Source organism: Acanthochromis polyacanthus, chromosome 12 (assembly GCF_021347895.1).
Source record: "Acanthochromis polyacanthus isolate Apoly-LR-REF ecotype Palm Island chromosome 12, KAUST_Apoly_ChrSc, whole genome shotgun sequence".
NCBI classification, from domain to species: Eukaryota; Metazoa; Chordata; class Actinopteri; family Pomacentridae; genus Acanthochromis; species Acanthochromis polyacanthus.
In genome coordinates this window covers 17,704,711-17,720,851 of record NC_067124.1, presented here as the reverse complement: position 1 = coordinate 17,720,851, position 16,141 = coordinate 17,704,711, and the positions used below count along the sequence as shown (strand labels likewise).

The following is a 16,141-nucleotide window of genomic DNA, read 5'->3' as shown; positions in this document are numbered from 1 at the left end:
TTGTACAAATACTTATTTGAGATTTTTCATTTGTATACAGTCAGCATGCAAATTGGAGCTTTTTCTGAGATTTCACAAGATATTATCTGTAAGTTAAAAGAACTGTAAATATCTGCAGTCAATTGCTCAAAAAACATAAAATAGAACAGTTTAAAATGTATTTGCAGTGTACATTTATTTTACAGAGGTCATTAATAATAATAGGTACTTTTTTAATTTCTACTAAAAAATAATGATTTAGTCATTGCAATGAGGGATCAGATCCCATGACACAATGAAGACTTTTCATTTTCTCACTCCGAAAAGTACTAAAATTTAGGGTGATGGAACATAAAACCACAGTTAAAATGTGGAAATCAAAATTATAATAGCTACTGAGTCTGAAGTTTTATAATAAAGTATTTTAAGGATAAAAAAACAGACTAAAGAATCTAATTTTACAGTTTATTGTTCACAAACTAGGAGGAAACAAAGATACAGACGTTGTGATTCATTTAGTTTTAATCATAAAAGTTTAATTTGAATAAACAGCATGATACAGAGTTTTAGATCTTTTCAGTATAAAAAGTTAAAATGTAAAATGTGCTAAAAGACAGAAAAAAACCTGATGACAGAATAAATAATCTGACAGGTCAGAGAGGAATCACAGTGGAAACAGGATATGATGTCAACAAGAGGGGACGAAGGTTCTGTAGATGACAAAAATAAATAAAGTAGAAGAAGAAACAGTCCAACACAAAATGGAAAGAGCAAAACGAAACAAAACAATAAGGAGAGACGTGACGATGGGCGTGTTTTTGGTAACAGCTGATTGTCAACATGTTTTCCAGCAGTTAAAGGGTCACTTCACTCAAATTATTAATTTTCTTGATAACAGTGACTAGTAACTGTACAGGGGTGGGCCTTATGGCCTCTACTGCAACCAACCAGCAGGGGGTGATGTCAGTGAGCTGACATTATAATACAACAACACAACAAGATAATAATTTGTGTGAACTGATCCCTTAATTTGTCAGACTTGCCACTGGTATTGATGGAAACTCATATGACTGACAGGAAGGATAAGATGCTGCGATTGGCTGATTGTCTAAAACGACCAATGAGGTGCTACGGTGTGTTTGTTGACTCCTGTGAGGAGGAGGATGTGGGCGGAGCTTCTCAATCCTGACTGTTTAGATCAGGGGTGTCAAACTGTTTTTGGTCCAGGGGCCGCATACGGCCTAATTTGATCTCAAAGGGGCCAGACCAGTAAACTTATCGCATAATAAGTCGACAATAAGTTAACAATAAGTCTAAGTTTTTCCGACATTTTAGTGCAAAGGTGCATGCAGGTTTTTCAGCTTGTCCTGATGTTTTGTCTCAAAGTGCCCTCTTAGATTAAATTCCTTAATTACAGCCATTAGCTCCACAAATAAGACACACGGCTTTACCAGCAATGTCAACATACATATACTCAGCCTCCCATCGCTTTGAAAGGCTCTGCTTTCAGAATCAACTTTTCTTTTCGCCATTGTTAAGGGCTAGCTTTGACGTTACAATAGGGTTACAGACAATAACAGACACTTGACTTAAACGACGCGGAAATGTTCCCAGGTAACCTCTCATTCGGCAAGGCAGCTGTTGCACTGCATTATGGGATCTGTAGTTTGGGTGTTATCAGCGCTTCATATCGTCGGGCCATTAATAACAATAATAATAAATCAATGTAAAATGATCTCGTGGGCCGGATATAATTGTATTACGGCCGGATATGGCCTGCGGGCCTTGAGTTTGACACATGTGGTTTAGATGATGTCAGGAGTCAGTTGTCAGGTATCAGATGTCCTAAAACAAGTATCAGGTGTCCTTAAATGGGTATCAGGTGACAGATGACAGGTGTCCTTAAATGGGTATCAGGTGTTGAGTGTGTGGTATTGGGTGTCTTTAAACATGTATCAGTTGTCAGTAAACAGGTATCAAGTTACAGATATCAGATGTCAGGGTTCAGGTGTTGCACCGCCACAGGTGTGTGTCAGAGTGTGCGTTCTCGTGATGGCAGCATGTGCAGCACCTGGTCGAGCAGCTGCAGCGCTCGATGCAGGTGAACCTCCAGCCAGCAGGGCGTGTCTTTGATGCTCTGTCGAGGATAGTCGCAGCCCCATCCCTTCACAAAGCTCAGCCGCACGATGCACAGCCTGCGCAGGTCGTCCACGCCCAGACCTGCCACCGAACGCACACCTGGAGGATGAACCGCCGCCGAGTGCCCACCTGAAGGAGGGGAACACGCAGTGAAGCAGGGTACTGAGAACACCTGAATCCTCAGGTGTACAACTTTACAATTTAAATATTAAGACTAGGTAAATACATTATTAATAATTATATAATTTTACATGACTAATTTAAATTGTGTTGAATTATGTCTGAGGATTTTTTTTTATAAAGTTGCATCGGATATTGTATACTAAATGTTTTAACTAGTTTTTCAGACATATTGATTGACTGTTCAGTAGGGTAAAGATAAATTCCTCCTTTTGTGCTACAGAGATGGACAATAAAGTTTTTTTTAAAATATCTGATCTGTGGAAAAGGCCACCAAGGTGTGAGTTTGTGTTAGAAAAGAAAGAGAAACCAGCAGATGTCTAAAAAGTTTTCCTGCTGTGCCACCTTGTTCTGCCACTGGAGGACGCTGCACATTGACACATTAATCCTCTGTTCTCTTTTTAAGAGACATTATTTCACCTGCTGAGAGCTGGAGGCTTCAGCTGCTCTGTGATTTATTCTCTGAACTCAAGGAGGAACTCAGAGAAGCAAAGATAGAACTACATTAAACATAGTGTTACCTCAGGAGTAACATTACATGGAGTTTGTAATCAGATTACATCATGCAGCTCTGCCTTGTTTACATTCAAACATTAGACCGAGAGATCCTGTTGAGTTTCACTGATCAATAATCAGTTATTTACGTCTATTTATGTATTTCTGCGTGAAGAAATATAGAAATATTTGTTCCTGGATACGAGACGTCCAGCTCAGTTCAAACACTATTTATGGTTCTTCTGGAGAAAGTTTAACCATATTAACTCCAGCAGCAGCTTCTGCCTCACTTTTCTTCACTGTGGTTTCAATTTCTCTGCAATCTGAAATCCTGCAGCTCCATGGGAACAGAACAACATAAAGGAGAGAACTCAGAAATGTTTGACTCAAAATGATGAAAATCAGAAAAAAATAAACATTTCTTTGATTATTCATTCAACAAAACATAAAAACCCTGAACCAAGATGTCCAACATGTTTCCTCAGATGTTACACTCTGAAACTAATGTTCATACTGTAGGTGTTAAATTATCTCCATGTTTCCTCTCCAGACTTTTTCTCTGTTCTCTGCTCATCAGCTGTAGAAAGATGTTTCACCGTGCTTTATGTATCATCCACAACTTGCTCTTCTGTTCACTGTTTCTGAGTCATGCTGCATTTATTTTATTGATCCTGTAGCTTTGATTTTCGTCTCAGCCTCTCTGTAGAAACACTCCCTGCAGTTCAACCTAAATAACTCTCTGAATGTTTCACTGTTGGTCTCTGAAGACTCAGTCCTGAAGAACCAGAACCAGAGGGAAGAAGGTTTTGGTTTTCAGAAACGTTTTCTATTTGAAGAAACGTAATATGTACAAACACCTGTCCAGCAGGCGGAGCTCTTCCTCCTGACAGATTCTCCACATATACACTGTATTATGATGTCAGGTGATACCTACTGACAGCAGGTGAGATTCCTCCAACGCCATTCTGTCCAGGAATCGAACCGACAACTGGCTGAGTCTCTACAGCTGCCTGAGCTGCTGCCGCCTGCTGCTGCATCTGTCTGTGGCACTGTCGCAGGTCAAAAACCTTTAGAAACAAACATCATGATGATTCTCAGAACCAGAACTCTGCCATATCTGAACTCAGTCACATGAAACAAGCATGTTCTGATCCACTTCTTCATGACATTATTATCTCTGATGTCCATCACAACTAAGCTTCCAGAAATCCATTAGAACCCAGAGATGAATACAGTTCAGAACTCTATAGAGAATCTGTCTGGTTTTAGGTTTCCTTCAATGTCTCAGTGACACAGTTCTAAAAACTGAACACGTTCTCATGAACTCACCTTGATGTAAGCTCCGGGGTAGATCTTATGAACTCCATCACCTGGCGCTCGTCCCGCCTCCCGGTCCAGGTAGAAGCTCTGGACAAACACCGAGTGGTCGCTAAGACAACGCATCCAGATGTCACCTTCCCCCCGACACTCCAGCTGCACCCCACGACCGATGTGGAGCCTAAAGGACACCAACAGTTTGGATGTAGTACCAGCCGAGATACAGCAAACTAGTCAGACTGGTTCAGATTGGTTTAGACTGGTTCAGATTGGTATAGACGAGTCAGACTGGTTCAGATTGGTTTAGACTAGTCACCTGGCACGGTGGCTGGCGGCGGTTCGGTGTACATTGCTCAGTTGCCCTAAACAGAACCGATCACCACCTGAAGGATCCACGTAACCGTCCACGGTCACCAGAGGACAGCTGGACTGGACCTTGAACATCTCACCAACTTGAACGTCCAACTCAAAGTAGGAGATGGAGCACCAGAACTCTGGACCTGCAGGACGGACGCAAAGCTGTGAGGTCGAGGACATACAGGTGAGGACAGGTGAGGAGAGACAGAGGGGGAGAGACAGGTGAGAGCAGGCGAGTCACCTGGATGGTTGGACACTGGCTGAGGATACGGAGCAGCGCTGTGATGCTGCGACCCTGCAGGAAAACACACTCTCAGTACTACACAGCACATAGTACGGCATAAACTGCAGTATTATTTCACTGATGTCACTCATCATGTGTGTCATACAGAAGTGTGTGTTGGGGGCGTGGTGATGCTGATGATGTACTGGTGCCTGCTGCTGATGGCTCCGCCCACTCAGCTGGGGTCCTCCAGGGCTGTAGGGGGCGTGGCTGTTACCTGACCAGGTGACTGCAGAGACACAGGACACACATCAGGTATTTGTTAGACAATACTACAAATATTACTGTCAATACCACTACTAATACAAGCAGCAATACCGTTACTTGAATCACTGACACTACTTCTGCTAGTAAGTATTCTGCTAGTAAGTAGCAACTGACATCACTGCTACAGCTACTTCTGCTGCTAATGCTAGCACAGATGTAGTACAGATGCAGTACAATGCAGTACAGATGTAGTACAATACAGTACAGATGTAGTACAGATGTAGTAAACATGCAGTACCAGGTTTGGGGGGGCAGTTGTACTCGGGGCTCTGCTGGTGGGGGGAGGCAGCGGCCGAAGAGTGAGGCGGGTGGGGTGTGGTCAGGTGAGGTGGGGGAGTCCGGTTGCCGTGGTCGTGAGGGGAGGCAATCTGCAGGAGCCCGGGGCCCTCAGGAGCCCCGCCCATTCCCCCACCGACCCCCCCGGCAGGTGTGATGGAGCCACTACCTGCAGAGACACAGCAGCATTAACACACCTAAACACCTGAAATCACCACTCTGAGAGGCCGACACCCCCACACTGACCTGGAGGAGAGAGAGGCATGCTGGGATACATGCTGCCGGCATGGGGCTGGCTGTAGGGGTCTGCGTGGGGGGGCAAGTCGATCTGCAGACAGTCCTGCATGAACTCTTCCTTGATCAGGGACTGAGGACCTGAAGGAAGACAGGAGAGTAACTCAAAACATCAGTTCAACTCAACCTGCTTGTCCATAGATGGATTTCACATGACGTATGCATACTTAATTAGGCAGCTGCACGTGCAGACCCGGTGCCAAACAAAGCTTGTTTAGCTGGCCAACTCGGGATATTGCAAGCTCGACTAGGTGTTGTTATATACACATATTACACTAAATCTGCCTTCTTGTTGTGCTGTCGGCTGTCAGAATCGAAGTAAAGACAACCCTCATTTAAGGTTTTATTCAGTACCTGGAGGGGCTCATCCATTTCAACAAAATCGAAGGCAGTTGTGACAATTTTAACAGGTCGTGCATCTGACGATTCAGAGAGTCCTGATTTCGTGTCTTCGGTATTTCCTCACAGGCGTGAAAGTGCCAACAGCACCAAAGCTAAGAACAAAATTGACAGGTAATTTGTACACTCACACCAAGGATTTTGCCAGTTCTGTAATAGCATTTAAGTTTAAACAGCATCAAGGGATTTCTATGTCTTTAAATTCTCTTTCGTGTAAACGCTTGGCAAGTTGATTAAATATAAATAGATGTCCGGCCACTGAATATGAGGCCATTGCCTCATATCCTGTAACCACTCTTGTTGCGGCAATGAATACGGGTCCGGTAGTTGCGTACCTGTACTAAGTGTCAACTTGCTTAAGTAACAGGTACGATTGGCAGGTGACAGCTCGTCAAGGTACGATTTCTTAACAATAACTTTCGGCTGTGCCATTGTTGTATATATGAAACACGCGGATGAACTTCTCACTTCCTGCACCGGATCTGCGCCCGCATTCCTTGTGTTAGTAAACACTGCAAGTCGTCTATAGAACCTGCAGTTTCCAGATGTTCCCTAAACGCCTCACTAGTCTCCATCAGTTACAGCAGCAGCTCAAGAGGCCAGACATTATTTTGAACACATTGACATGAGCTCTGATGTCACATTTACCTGAAACCAGGTGAGCTTATCTGACAAACAGACAGCACTGAAAACATACCTGAAGCTCGGCTCTCACCTTGCCAGAGAAAACTGTCAAAATATAAAGGATTCAAGTAAAAAGTATGAAAAAAATCAGAACATGAAAAAGTTTTAGATATTAAAAATAAATAACAATTCTAACTATAAAGGTCAGAAAATCAAGAAGTGGAATTTTTGAGGAAAAAAATTACAATTATTTTCAATAATCTGTGATAAAAAGTCAAAGGAAATAAGTGAAACTGATATTGCCATGTTTAGGATCAAGATTAATATTAATTATTAGCAATATCTGATTAACTCTAAAAAAAAAAACCAGTAAACCATCAGAAGCAGCTGAGGCCTTCTACTGGTCGTTTTTTGGAGTATCTGGGATGAATTCCAGCCTCAGTCTGGTCCAATGATGTGATGAATACTTTAAGGAGGATCAATGACATCTGACAGCAGCAACACTAAGCTTCACTTTGAGCAGCGATATTCTGTTAGACTTTTACTGAGCGCCACAGAACCATTTAAATCCAGGATCTACAGCCTGCCTTTAGATGTTCTGTCGGTGTTCCTGATGCGTTCTCAGAGTGCTGCGACAGAAATAACACTCAGACTAAACACAGCGACTGTTTCTGTTTGAGAGGACAGACTGAAACACAAACAGTGTTCTGAGCTGCTGCTGTGGTTCCATCAGAGCTGCAGGAACCACAACAGACATCCAACCTTCAGTAGAACGTCAGCTTCAAACTGAAACTCAGGGAAATATGCAGCTGTAGGTTCTGCAGTTCCAGGTTCTGCCTCCGGAGGCACCATGACAGTAGAAAGAAAGTCTCCATCTTTACTGTGGACCTATCAGACATGAGCACTGATGTGACTGAGGCAGGTGAACATCAGATGTTACCTGTGGCGGCGGGCGACGCCACTCTTTCGTAGTGGTAGGGGTTGACACAGACGCTGTCGTACTTGAGGTCAAAGGCGAACTGACAGAACTTGACATGTTTGAGTTCATTCTTATGGAGGTCGGGCCAACGCCACAGACGGGCGTAGATCACATGAGGGAAACCCTTCCTGCCCGCTACCTGCAGAGGTGAGACAGACAGACAGACAGACAGACAGACAGACAGACAGACAGACAGACAGACAGACAGACAGACAGACAGACAGACAGACAGACAAACAGAAGCATTATTTTGGAAATTTAAATAAACTGTGTGAGAACAAACTGAGTCATGGAGAGCAGAGGTTACCATGGAAACACTGTGTGTGTGTGTGTGTGTGTGTGTGTGTGTGTGTGTGTGTGTGTGTGTGTGTGTGTGTGTGTGTGTGTGTGTGTGTGTGTGTGTGTGTGTGTGTGTGTGTGTGTCAGAATTACATCATGAGGACAAACCACCATGATGACATCATGTCTGACCTCAGCTGCACAAAGTCCCGCTCTGTCTGCTGCACATTAAACGTGTTACACAGAACAAGGAGCAGATGATCGATCCATGTTGTGTGTAACATGTTTAATGTGTCTGTCATTAACCGTTATTACTGTTGTTGTATCTTTTAAAGTGAAAACAGGTTTACTAAATGATATTTACTCTTTATGTTTTGTCCGACACTCAGCTCTGAACTGCTGAAAACAATGAGGTCAGAAATATGAAATTAAAGTTAAAAAGGCCTTTGATGACACAGTGTGTCTGTAATATGGAAGCACAAAGACAAACTGTGTTTTGTGTGTTGGCTGTGATGTGTTGTGTGTGTTCACAGGTGAAGGGCAGGATAACACACTGCAGACACAACATGGACACACACTGAATCAGTCTGCAGTTTAACTCTGCAGTTTCTCTCTACTACTGATCTGAAACTGGCCTCTTACTGGAACCATCATTTACAATCTTCCTCATTATAATGTTTATCTATTCATCCTCAAAAACTCTCTGCTCTCAGTAAGAGTTTTAGAAAACCTGTTTCTGTTGCCTGAAGTTGTTGTTTTCTCTCACAAACTGTATCCAAACCTCAGAACAAAACACAATGAATCAAGTATTTCAGTTTGACTGCAAAGTTTCCAAATACACGTCAGACGACAGACATTTCTGCCAAATGATGCACAAAACGTGGAATATTTCCACCTGATGACACATTCAGGAACAACTTTCGTGGTTTGAATCCAGACGGACAGAAAATAAAGAAGGGCTTATCTCTTTATCTGTTAAAGAGCTGGAAACACAGCAACCAGCAGACAGAAAGACGAGCAATTTATCAACATTAAAGGCATTGAGATGGAAAATTTAAAAAGATACTGAGCTCATTTGTGCAATTAAACAGCAGTCAGTCACAACTGAAGCAAAAATATTCAGGTTAAATCTCTGATTTATCAACTAAAAGTAGAGATCTAAAATCCAAACTTTGTCTGACTGAACCATAATTATGAGAGAAGAGTAAAATGACAAAAAGTAAAATATGTGATTTGTTAAGGTGAAATCACAACCAATCATAAAACTGAAACAAAAAGATAAAAGAACATGAAATGTCATCATAACTAACTTTTCTGTGCTTCATGCTTCACTGTTCACACGTTAAACTGTTTAATGTTGACAGAAATGAGACTAAATCTCTAAATTAGAGCCTTTAAACTGGATTACAGCAGTTCTGAACTGACTCACATGTTTGTCTCCTTCTGTCTCTGTGAACCTGGTTCTAACTAGAACTTTGAACCACATGTGGAGCCTCAAACAGAGAACCAGAGTCTGAGGAACCCTCAGGAGTCCTCACAGAGACACATGTTCACACACAAACACACAGTCCGTCTGGTTTCACTTTGCTCCACCCACTTCCTGTGATCCAGACAAAACAACACGACAGCTTCCTCCTCCTCCTCCTCCTCCTCCTCAGAGGAGGAGGATGCTCATCAGAACAGCATAGAACCTCCTTCAGAACGCCTGGACTCCACAGAGATCTCCTTTTGTACCCTGCAGGCTCCTTAAGAACATTTATACCTGCCAAACACCTCACACTCAAAGCCATCATCGTTTAAAGACTGACTGAACCCATTTTCTAGAACTCGTGAGAACTAAATCTTCATTCATCTCTGTAAGAATCTTCCCAAAAAACCTAATCCAAAATCCTGAAACCAGCTCTGGACCTCATCAGGATCATACTAAACAACCCATTTTGGAACCACTGAACCCTGTCCAGCACACAAAGAACATCTCAAAGGTCCATTGAAGCCTTCTTAAGAACTTTTAAAGCACTTTAATACCTATCTAGATCAGCAATCCTGTGGACCTCATTAGTATCCTCTAAAAGTACAAGGAAATCTTCATTGAAACTTCAAAACTTCTGAAATGGCTTTTGGAACAAAAAACGGCCTCTAGATCCTCTAAAGCATTCTTTAGAAACTTCCAGCTCTTTGAACACTAACTGGATGAACCTTTTCTCATAGACTTATCAAAATAACACGCTACCTCCTGGTGTGCACTACAATGATGTCCTACAGAACATTTTGAATGTTCCCTAAAAGCTCAGACCCAAATCCATTGTCCTTTAAGATCACAGCTGTCTCTTGAGAACCCTTTTAAGAACTAGAGAAACCATCAGAGCTGTTCCTATCTTTCATCTCTGAAATCATGAGATGGTTCTATTGGTTCCTTAGAAAGGTGGAGCTGCTGTGGTTCTAAGAGGAGCTCAGCCGTTCCTTCAAAGGCTCTGATGTTCTGGTGGTTCCTGCTGCAGACTCATCCAGGTTTATGTCGTCTGGTCTGAAAATTACTGTGACAGTGAGACACACCCCGTCTGCTGCCACACACCATGTTATTATCAGAGACACATGGAACGTAGAACCCAGTGAGGAACACCTGAACCTGACAGCTGCAGGAGAACACGCATATAAACTCTGAAGTTAATTCACACAATAAGCAGATCAGTCTGGCAGGCTTGTTACTGTGTGAATGAACTTCACGTGGGTCCCTGTTCTGACGTCTGACTCCACCATGTCCCTGTGACTACAACCAGGCAACCCTTCTTTAGGAGCCACCAATGCCCCTACAAAACCTCTAAATTGGTTGTAGGAACCACAAAAACCTTGTTGTAGAACCTTATCAAGATCCTCTGAAGTGTTCTTAAGAAAATTTAAAGGCCAATATCCATAATTTATTAATGGATTCATTGTTTATCATTAAAACCTAATGAGAACAGCCTGGAACCTCGTTGAGAACGCATGGACATCATAATAAGTAGTCCTGAAAGTTCCAAAATAACATCTTAAACCTGTTTAAAACCTCTGACCTAGGACCCACCTTTCAGGCAACATTAGCCTCCTGAGAACCCTCTGGAACCTTTTCAAGAACCAATGAGACCATTTCAAGGACAGTTAGCAGTCTGTCAGAGCTGTTCTTGTCAATCCAACAAGTAAATCATCATTTATCATCGAGAACTCCAAACCAACTCTGGACAGTATGAGGATCCTACTAAAGTATAAGAATCCCTTCTTTGGAACCATAAAACCCTCTCCAGTACATCAAGAACCTCTTAAATGTCATCTAAAGCATTCTTTAGACTTCTTGAAGCCTCTTAGTCACAAACTGGAACCTATGTTTCCCAACATAACCTCATTAGAACACAATGGAAGCTCTCTGACAACCCCTTGGAATCTACAGGGATCTGCTTAAGTAGCCGTGGAGGTATCTTAAGAACATTTTGAACCTGTGTCAAAAACCTTCAGACCTAAAGGTATCATCCTTCAAGGTCAATGGCAGCCACAGGAGTTTCCTAAGAACCCCATGGAACCTTTTCAAGAACCAGTTAAACCACTACAGATGCTCCTTTAATTCATCTCTGAAATTCTCAACAATAAAAACCTTCAGACACTCATCAGGATCTGATTAAAGTGCAAGTAGCACTTCTCTGGAACCACAGAACCTTTTCCAGTACAACTAGAGGAATCTGAGGTGTTCTTGAGAACCTTTAAAGCCCTGTTTTCACATAGGACTCCATGGAGGCTTTCTGAGAACCCCTGAAATCCACCTGGATCGGAACATTGTGGACCCGTGTAACCTTGTCGTGGTACCTGCAGCCGTCCGTCCAACGTTCTCTGGATGGTGACACACTTGCTGGGGTGGACTCCGTTGGTGGTGACGGCGGTGATGAGTGAGTCCAGCTCATCCTTCTTCTCCTTCAGCTTCTTCACCAGACTTTCGATGGCCCGTTTTGCAAAGCCCTCATTCTCGCCGCCCTGCCGGTGACACATGAGGCTGTGTACGATGCTGAGGCAGGCGTCGGCACTGCTGGGGGCGGAGCCAAGCACCGACATGGTCACCTGACGGAGGCCAGACAGAAGAGGAGTTTACAGTTAAATCTGTTCCTATCACAGTTTTTTTTAATGTTGTTCAGATTAAAATATTGATTCAGAAAGCAACAGTAGGTGAATTAATAATCAATCAATCAATGATATTAGTCACACTGAACATCTCACTATCAAAAGTAAAACTCTCAATCGGCTGTAACATGTCATCATTTATCAGCTAGAATTTTATGTTCCACAAATATTCTGACAAAGTATTCCAAAATTCTACAAATATTTTTGGCAAGAAGTTTTCTTTTAGTTCTCAGAATTTTCTTCTTAACGGCAGGAAAACTGAAGATGTTCTGAAAAAGTTTTGTGATAACATCTTAGAACGTTGTGCCCGAACGCTCTCCAAATTGAATGTTTGGAGAACGTTCGGGCTTTTATAGAACATTGTTCTATCAAATGCGTTTCTCAACAATGTTCTCAAAAGAACATTATAGTTAAATGTCACAAAACTTGTAGGTAATGCTGTAGGAACGTCCTCTGAATGTTGACAAATCCTGGAGAAAAAAAATGTCATTCAATACTCAAAATTAAAATTTGCTGCAGCTTTAAAAAAGTGAGTATTTCTGACAGTAAAGTCAGCATTTCTGAGTTTTAGAATGTCAGAATCTATTTTTCTTCACGACTTTCTGACATTTTCACACAGAATAATGAACCTGTCAGATGTATTGATTGTGAGGATAAAAGTTGGTTCCAGAGGTTTTTCTGAAGAGTTGATTTGAAACATGGAATAAAACATGAGACAAAATAAGAACTTTTAGCCTGTGAACCAGGTGGAGAATTTCAAATAGAGGTTCTGTAAGAGCTGCTGTGGCCCTGATATCATGTGTTCTGATTATTGATCAGAACATACCGGCAGAAAGATTATCAATACATGATAAGAATCCATGCAATGTTGATACGATACAAACAGGACCGCTAACAAGCTAACACTGATGATCAATGTGCTTCATAATTCAGCATTAAAGCTAAAAATATTAAACCTGCTGAAGGGGACAGAAACCGAGCTAAAAATCATGATTCATTCAGAATGTTTGTAAATGGAGTTTGGTTTGATGAAGCTTCAGTTAAACACTACAAATAACAAGTTTTTAACTCATATTTTTTGGAAGAATAGATCAGCTGTTTGGTCTCTAAAATGTCAGACAAAGATGAAAAATGTGCATCAGTGTTTCCCAAATTCCAAAATGACAAATGTCTCGTTTTGCCCACAACCCAGTGCCTGGTTGTACTAGAGTCCATTTTAAAAAGTTCTCATTTAAATCCAGACAGAGAACGTTCTGCATGACTCCTGATTTTTGATAATAGTATGTAAATTCTCTACATTTCAGCATCTTCAGTGTGAATATTTTCTGTTTCTTTCCTCTATGACAGTAAACTGAACATCATCTGAGGAAACTCTGATCCACATTTTCACCATTTCAGACCAAACAGCTGATTGATTCCTCCAGAGAACAGTCCATTGGAATAATGGTTAGTTATGGTTCCACTCATCATGAGCCCAACAGAATGTCTACATGCAGAACTCTACAGAACACCAGCTGATAATTAGCATAAGAAGAGAACCTGAAATGAAACCCGGCAGTCCTCTAGACCCTCCATAACCACACGGTAGAACATTTACATCAGTTTAACTGCAGAACAGACATCATGGTAGTGTCCATGAAGAACCTCAGACAGTCAGACAGACAGACAGATAGACAGACACTCAGCCAGTCAGTCAGACAGACAGACACCGAGGCAGTCAGTCAGACAGACAGTCAAACATATAGACAGTCAGTCAGACAGACAGTCAGATAGATAGACAGACAGACAGTCAGTCAGTCAGACAGACATACAGTCAGGCAGATAGACAGACAGCCACGCAGCCAGTCAGTCAGACAGACAGACAAACATATAAACAGACAGGCAGTCAGTCAGTCAGTCAGACAGATATACAGACAGTCAGTCAGTCAGATAGACAGACAAACATACAGACAGTCAGTCAGACAGACAGACAGTCAAACATATAGACAGTCAGTCAGACAGACAGTCAGATAGATAGACAGACAGACAGTCAGTCAGTCAGACAGACATACAGTCAGGCAGATAGACAGACAGCCACGCAGCCAGTCAGTCAGACAGACAGACAAACATATAAACAGACAGGCAGTCAGTCAGTCAGACAGACAGATATACAGTCAGTCAGTCAGATAGACAGACAAACATACAAACATACAGACAGTCAGTCTGACAGACAGGCAGGCAGGCAGACATGACATCCTGTAAATCTTCATTAATTTATGATCACATGAATAAGCTGGCAATAACATGACGTCATTGTGATTGATCAGTGACGTCACCAGCCGCCGACAGACTGTCTGTATGTCCGTCCGTCCGTCTGACTGACTATCTGTAGCTCCAACTGCCTCCGCTGCATCAACAGTTGTCCCGATAAAAAAAAAAAGCTCCGAAGCCTCCGCTGGCCGCCGCAGCTGCACTCACCGGGACTCGGCGCTCTCCGCTCGGCTGCGATCCGCTGCTGCTGTCGGTGGGACCGAAGCTCGGTGTGTCGGTGTGTCTCCGTCTGATCCAGACAGAGTCTCACCGGGAGGAGGAGGATGGTGAGGTGGGGGGGTCACAGACAGCCAGACATAACAGGAAGTCTGGCTCTCTGGGCCTTACGACAATAAGAGTAGAGGCAAAATAAACTTAGAGACTCCTCATTCCAACTCTCATTTTCTGAGACATCTCGTTAGTTTATGTCATTACATTCACTTTTCATGTAGACTAAAGCTGGGTGAGAAGACCAACGTCAGAAGACATTTTACATTTCATATGCATTTTTTCTTCTGAAATAAATTTTTATTTATTTTCAATCATTTATTTATTTTTATTTTTTATTATACAAAACTTTCATAAAATGCATGTACGTTTTTTATTTACTCATTTATTTTTATTTTTTAAATAAAAGCAAATAGAGCATTTTCGTAGACACACGCACACAAACAGACACGCATCATTATAGCCACACAGTAAAATATTTTTCTATGTAGTTATGTGTGATAAATGTTCCCTTTTTTCGTTTTGATTTTATTTTATTATAATTTTTACCCTGTTTGCATTTTTTTCTCCTTTGCTGCAAAATGCCACAGATTTTCTTGCTGTGGAATTAATACAGGATTATCTCATCTTCTGTTTCACCCTGACTTTAACAACAGCTGTGACAACAACTCGGAAAACAACGTACAAAGACACATATCTTCAACTATCAATATTCTACGTTTGTATTTATATATACTTTTATTTAGTTATGACAGAAGTAGAAGCTTTGACTTCTGAAATAATGAACCATTTCAGTTTTAGGAAAGATACTGAAATTTGCTCGAAATTTGTTCGAAATGTATTTTTAATAACAAAATATTAGGTGTTTAGTTTTATGACGAATATAGCAAAAGTCAGTTTTGACTTGTTGGAATTATTTAAATTTATTGCAATTATCAAAATTACTAATTTATGAAAATTGTTACACTGTCAATAATGACATCGGTGAATGTTCTTCAGAACATTTTTAACATTTTTAACAAACTAAAATATATACATTTTAGCTTTATTATGTAACTTCTAATACATATCAAATGTAAATATATATATATATATATATATATATATATATATATATATATATATATATATATATATATATATATCAAATGTAAAAAAATTAGAAATGTATTTTATTTTTGTAGTAAAATCATTTTTAGTTTTATTTGTGGCATCATATATTAAAACTAATTACAATTATTTTAAAAATTAATAGAAGAGTAAAATTATTTAATTGCCTATAATTTGCTGTCAGATGATACAAATGAGGATTGAAAGACTGTCTGGAGGCTGGTGTATGACTCTGTGACTGACAGCCGCTTACAGACACTTCACCGGCTTCAGTCTGAGTTGCACACTGGAGGATAAGGACAGGTGAGGCTGCTAGTTAGCTGCTTAACTTTACTTTTCAATTAACAACATTACTTTGGAAACTTAAATCTAAAACTTCAAAACCTGCAACTAAAACCTTTATAAAGACTTTTAGCTTTAGTAGGACTGCTAAAGCTAGAACAGCCGCAGTTAAGTAGCCGTTAGCTAAGGCTGTGAGGTTAACGTAACAGCAGTTAGCATTAGCA

The 16,141-nt window shown here is 41.2% G+C and overlaps 1 protein-coding gene across 1 annotated transcript; it reads right to left on the bottom strand.

Annotated features, from left to right (window-relative positions):
* Positions 1–430: 430 nt before the first annotated feature.
* Positions 431–14,610, bottom strand: smad10b (SMAD family member 10b). Its single transcript, XM_051957186.1, has 11 exons — positions 14,466–14,610; positions 11,700–11,948; positions 7,551–7,728; positions 5,540–5,668; positions 5,256–5,462; positions 4,857–4,979; positions 4,709–4,762; positions 4,427–4,610; positions 4,123–4,291; positions 3,728–3,860; positions 431–2,247 (listed from the first exon to the last, which is right to left on the bottom strand). The coding sequence occupies exons 2-11, from the start codon at positions 11,940–11,942 to the stop codon at positions 2,012–2,014; spliced, it is 1,656 nt and encodes a 551-aa protein (XP_051813146.1). The 5' UTR covers positions 11,943–11,948; positions 14,466–14,610; the 3' UTR covers positions 431–2,011.
* Between the last annotated feature and the right edge of the window lie 1,531 nt (positions 14,611–16,141).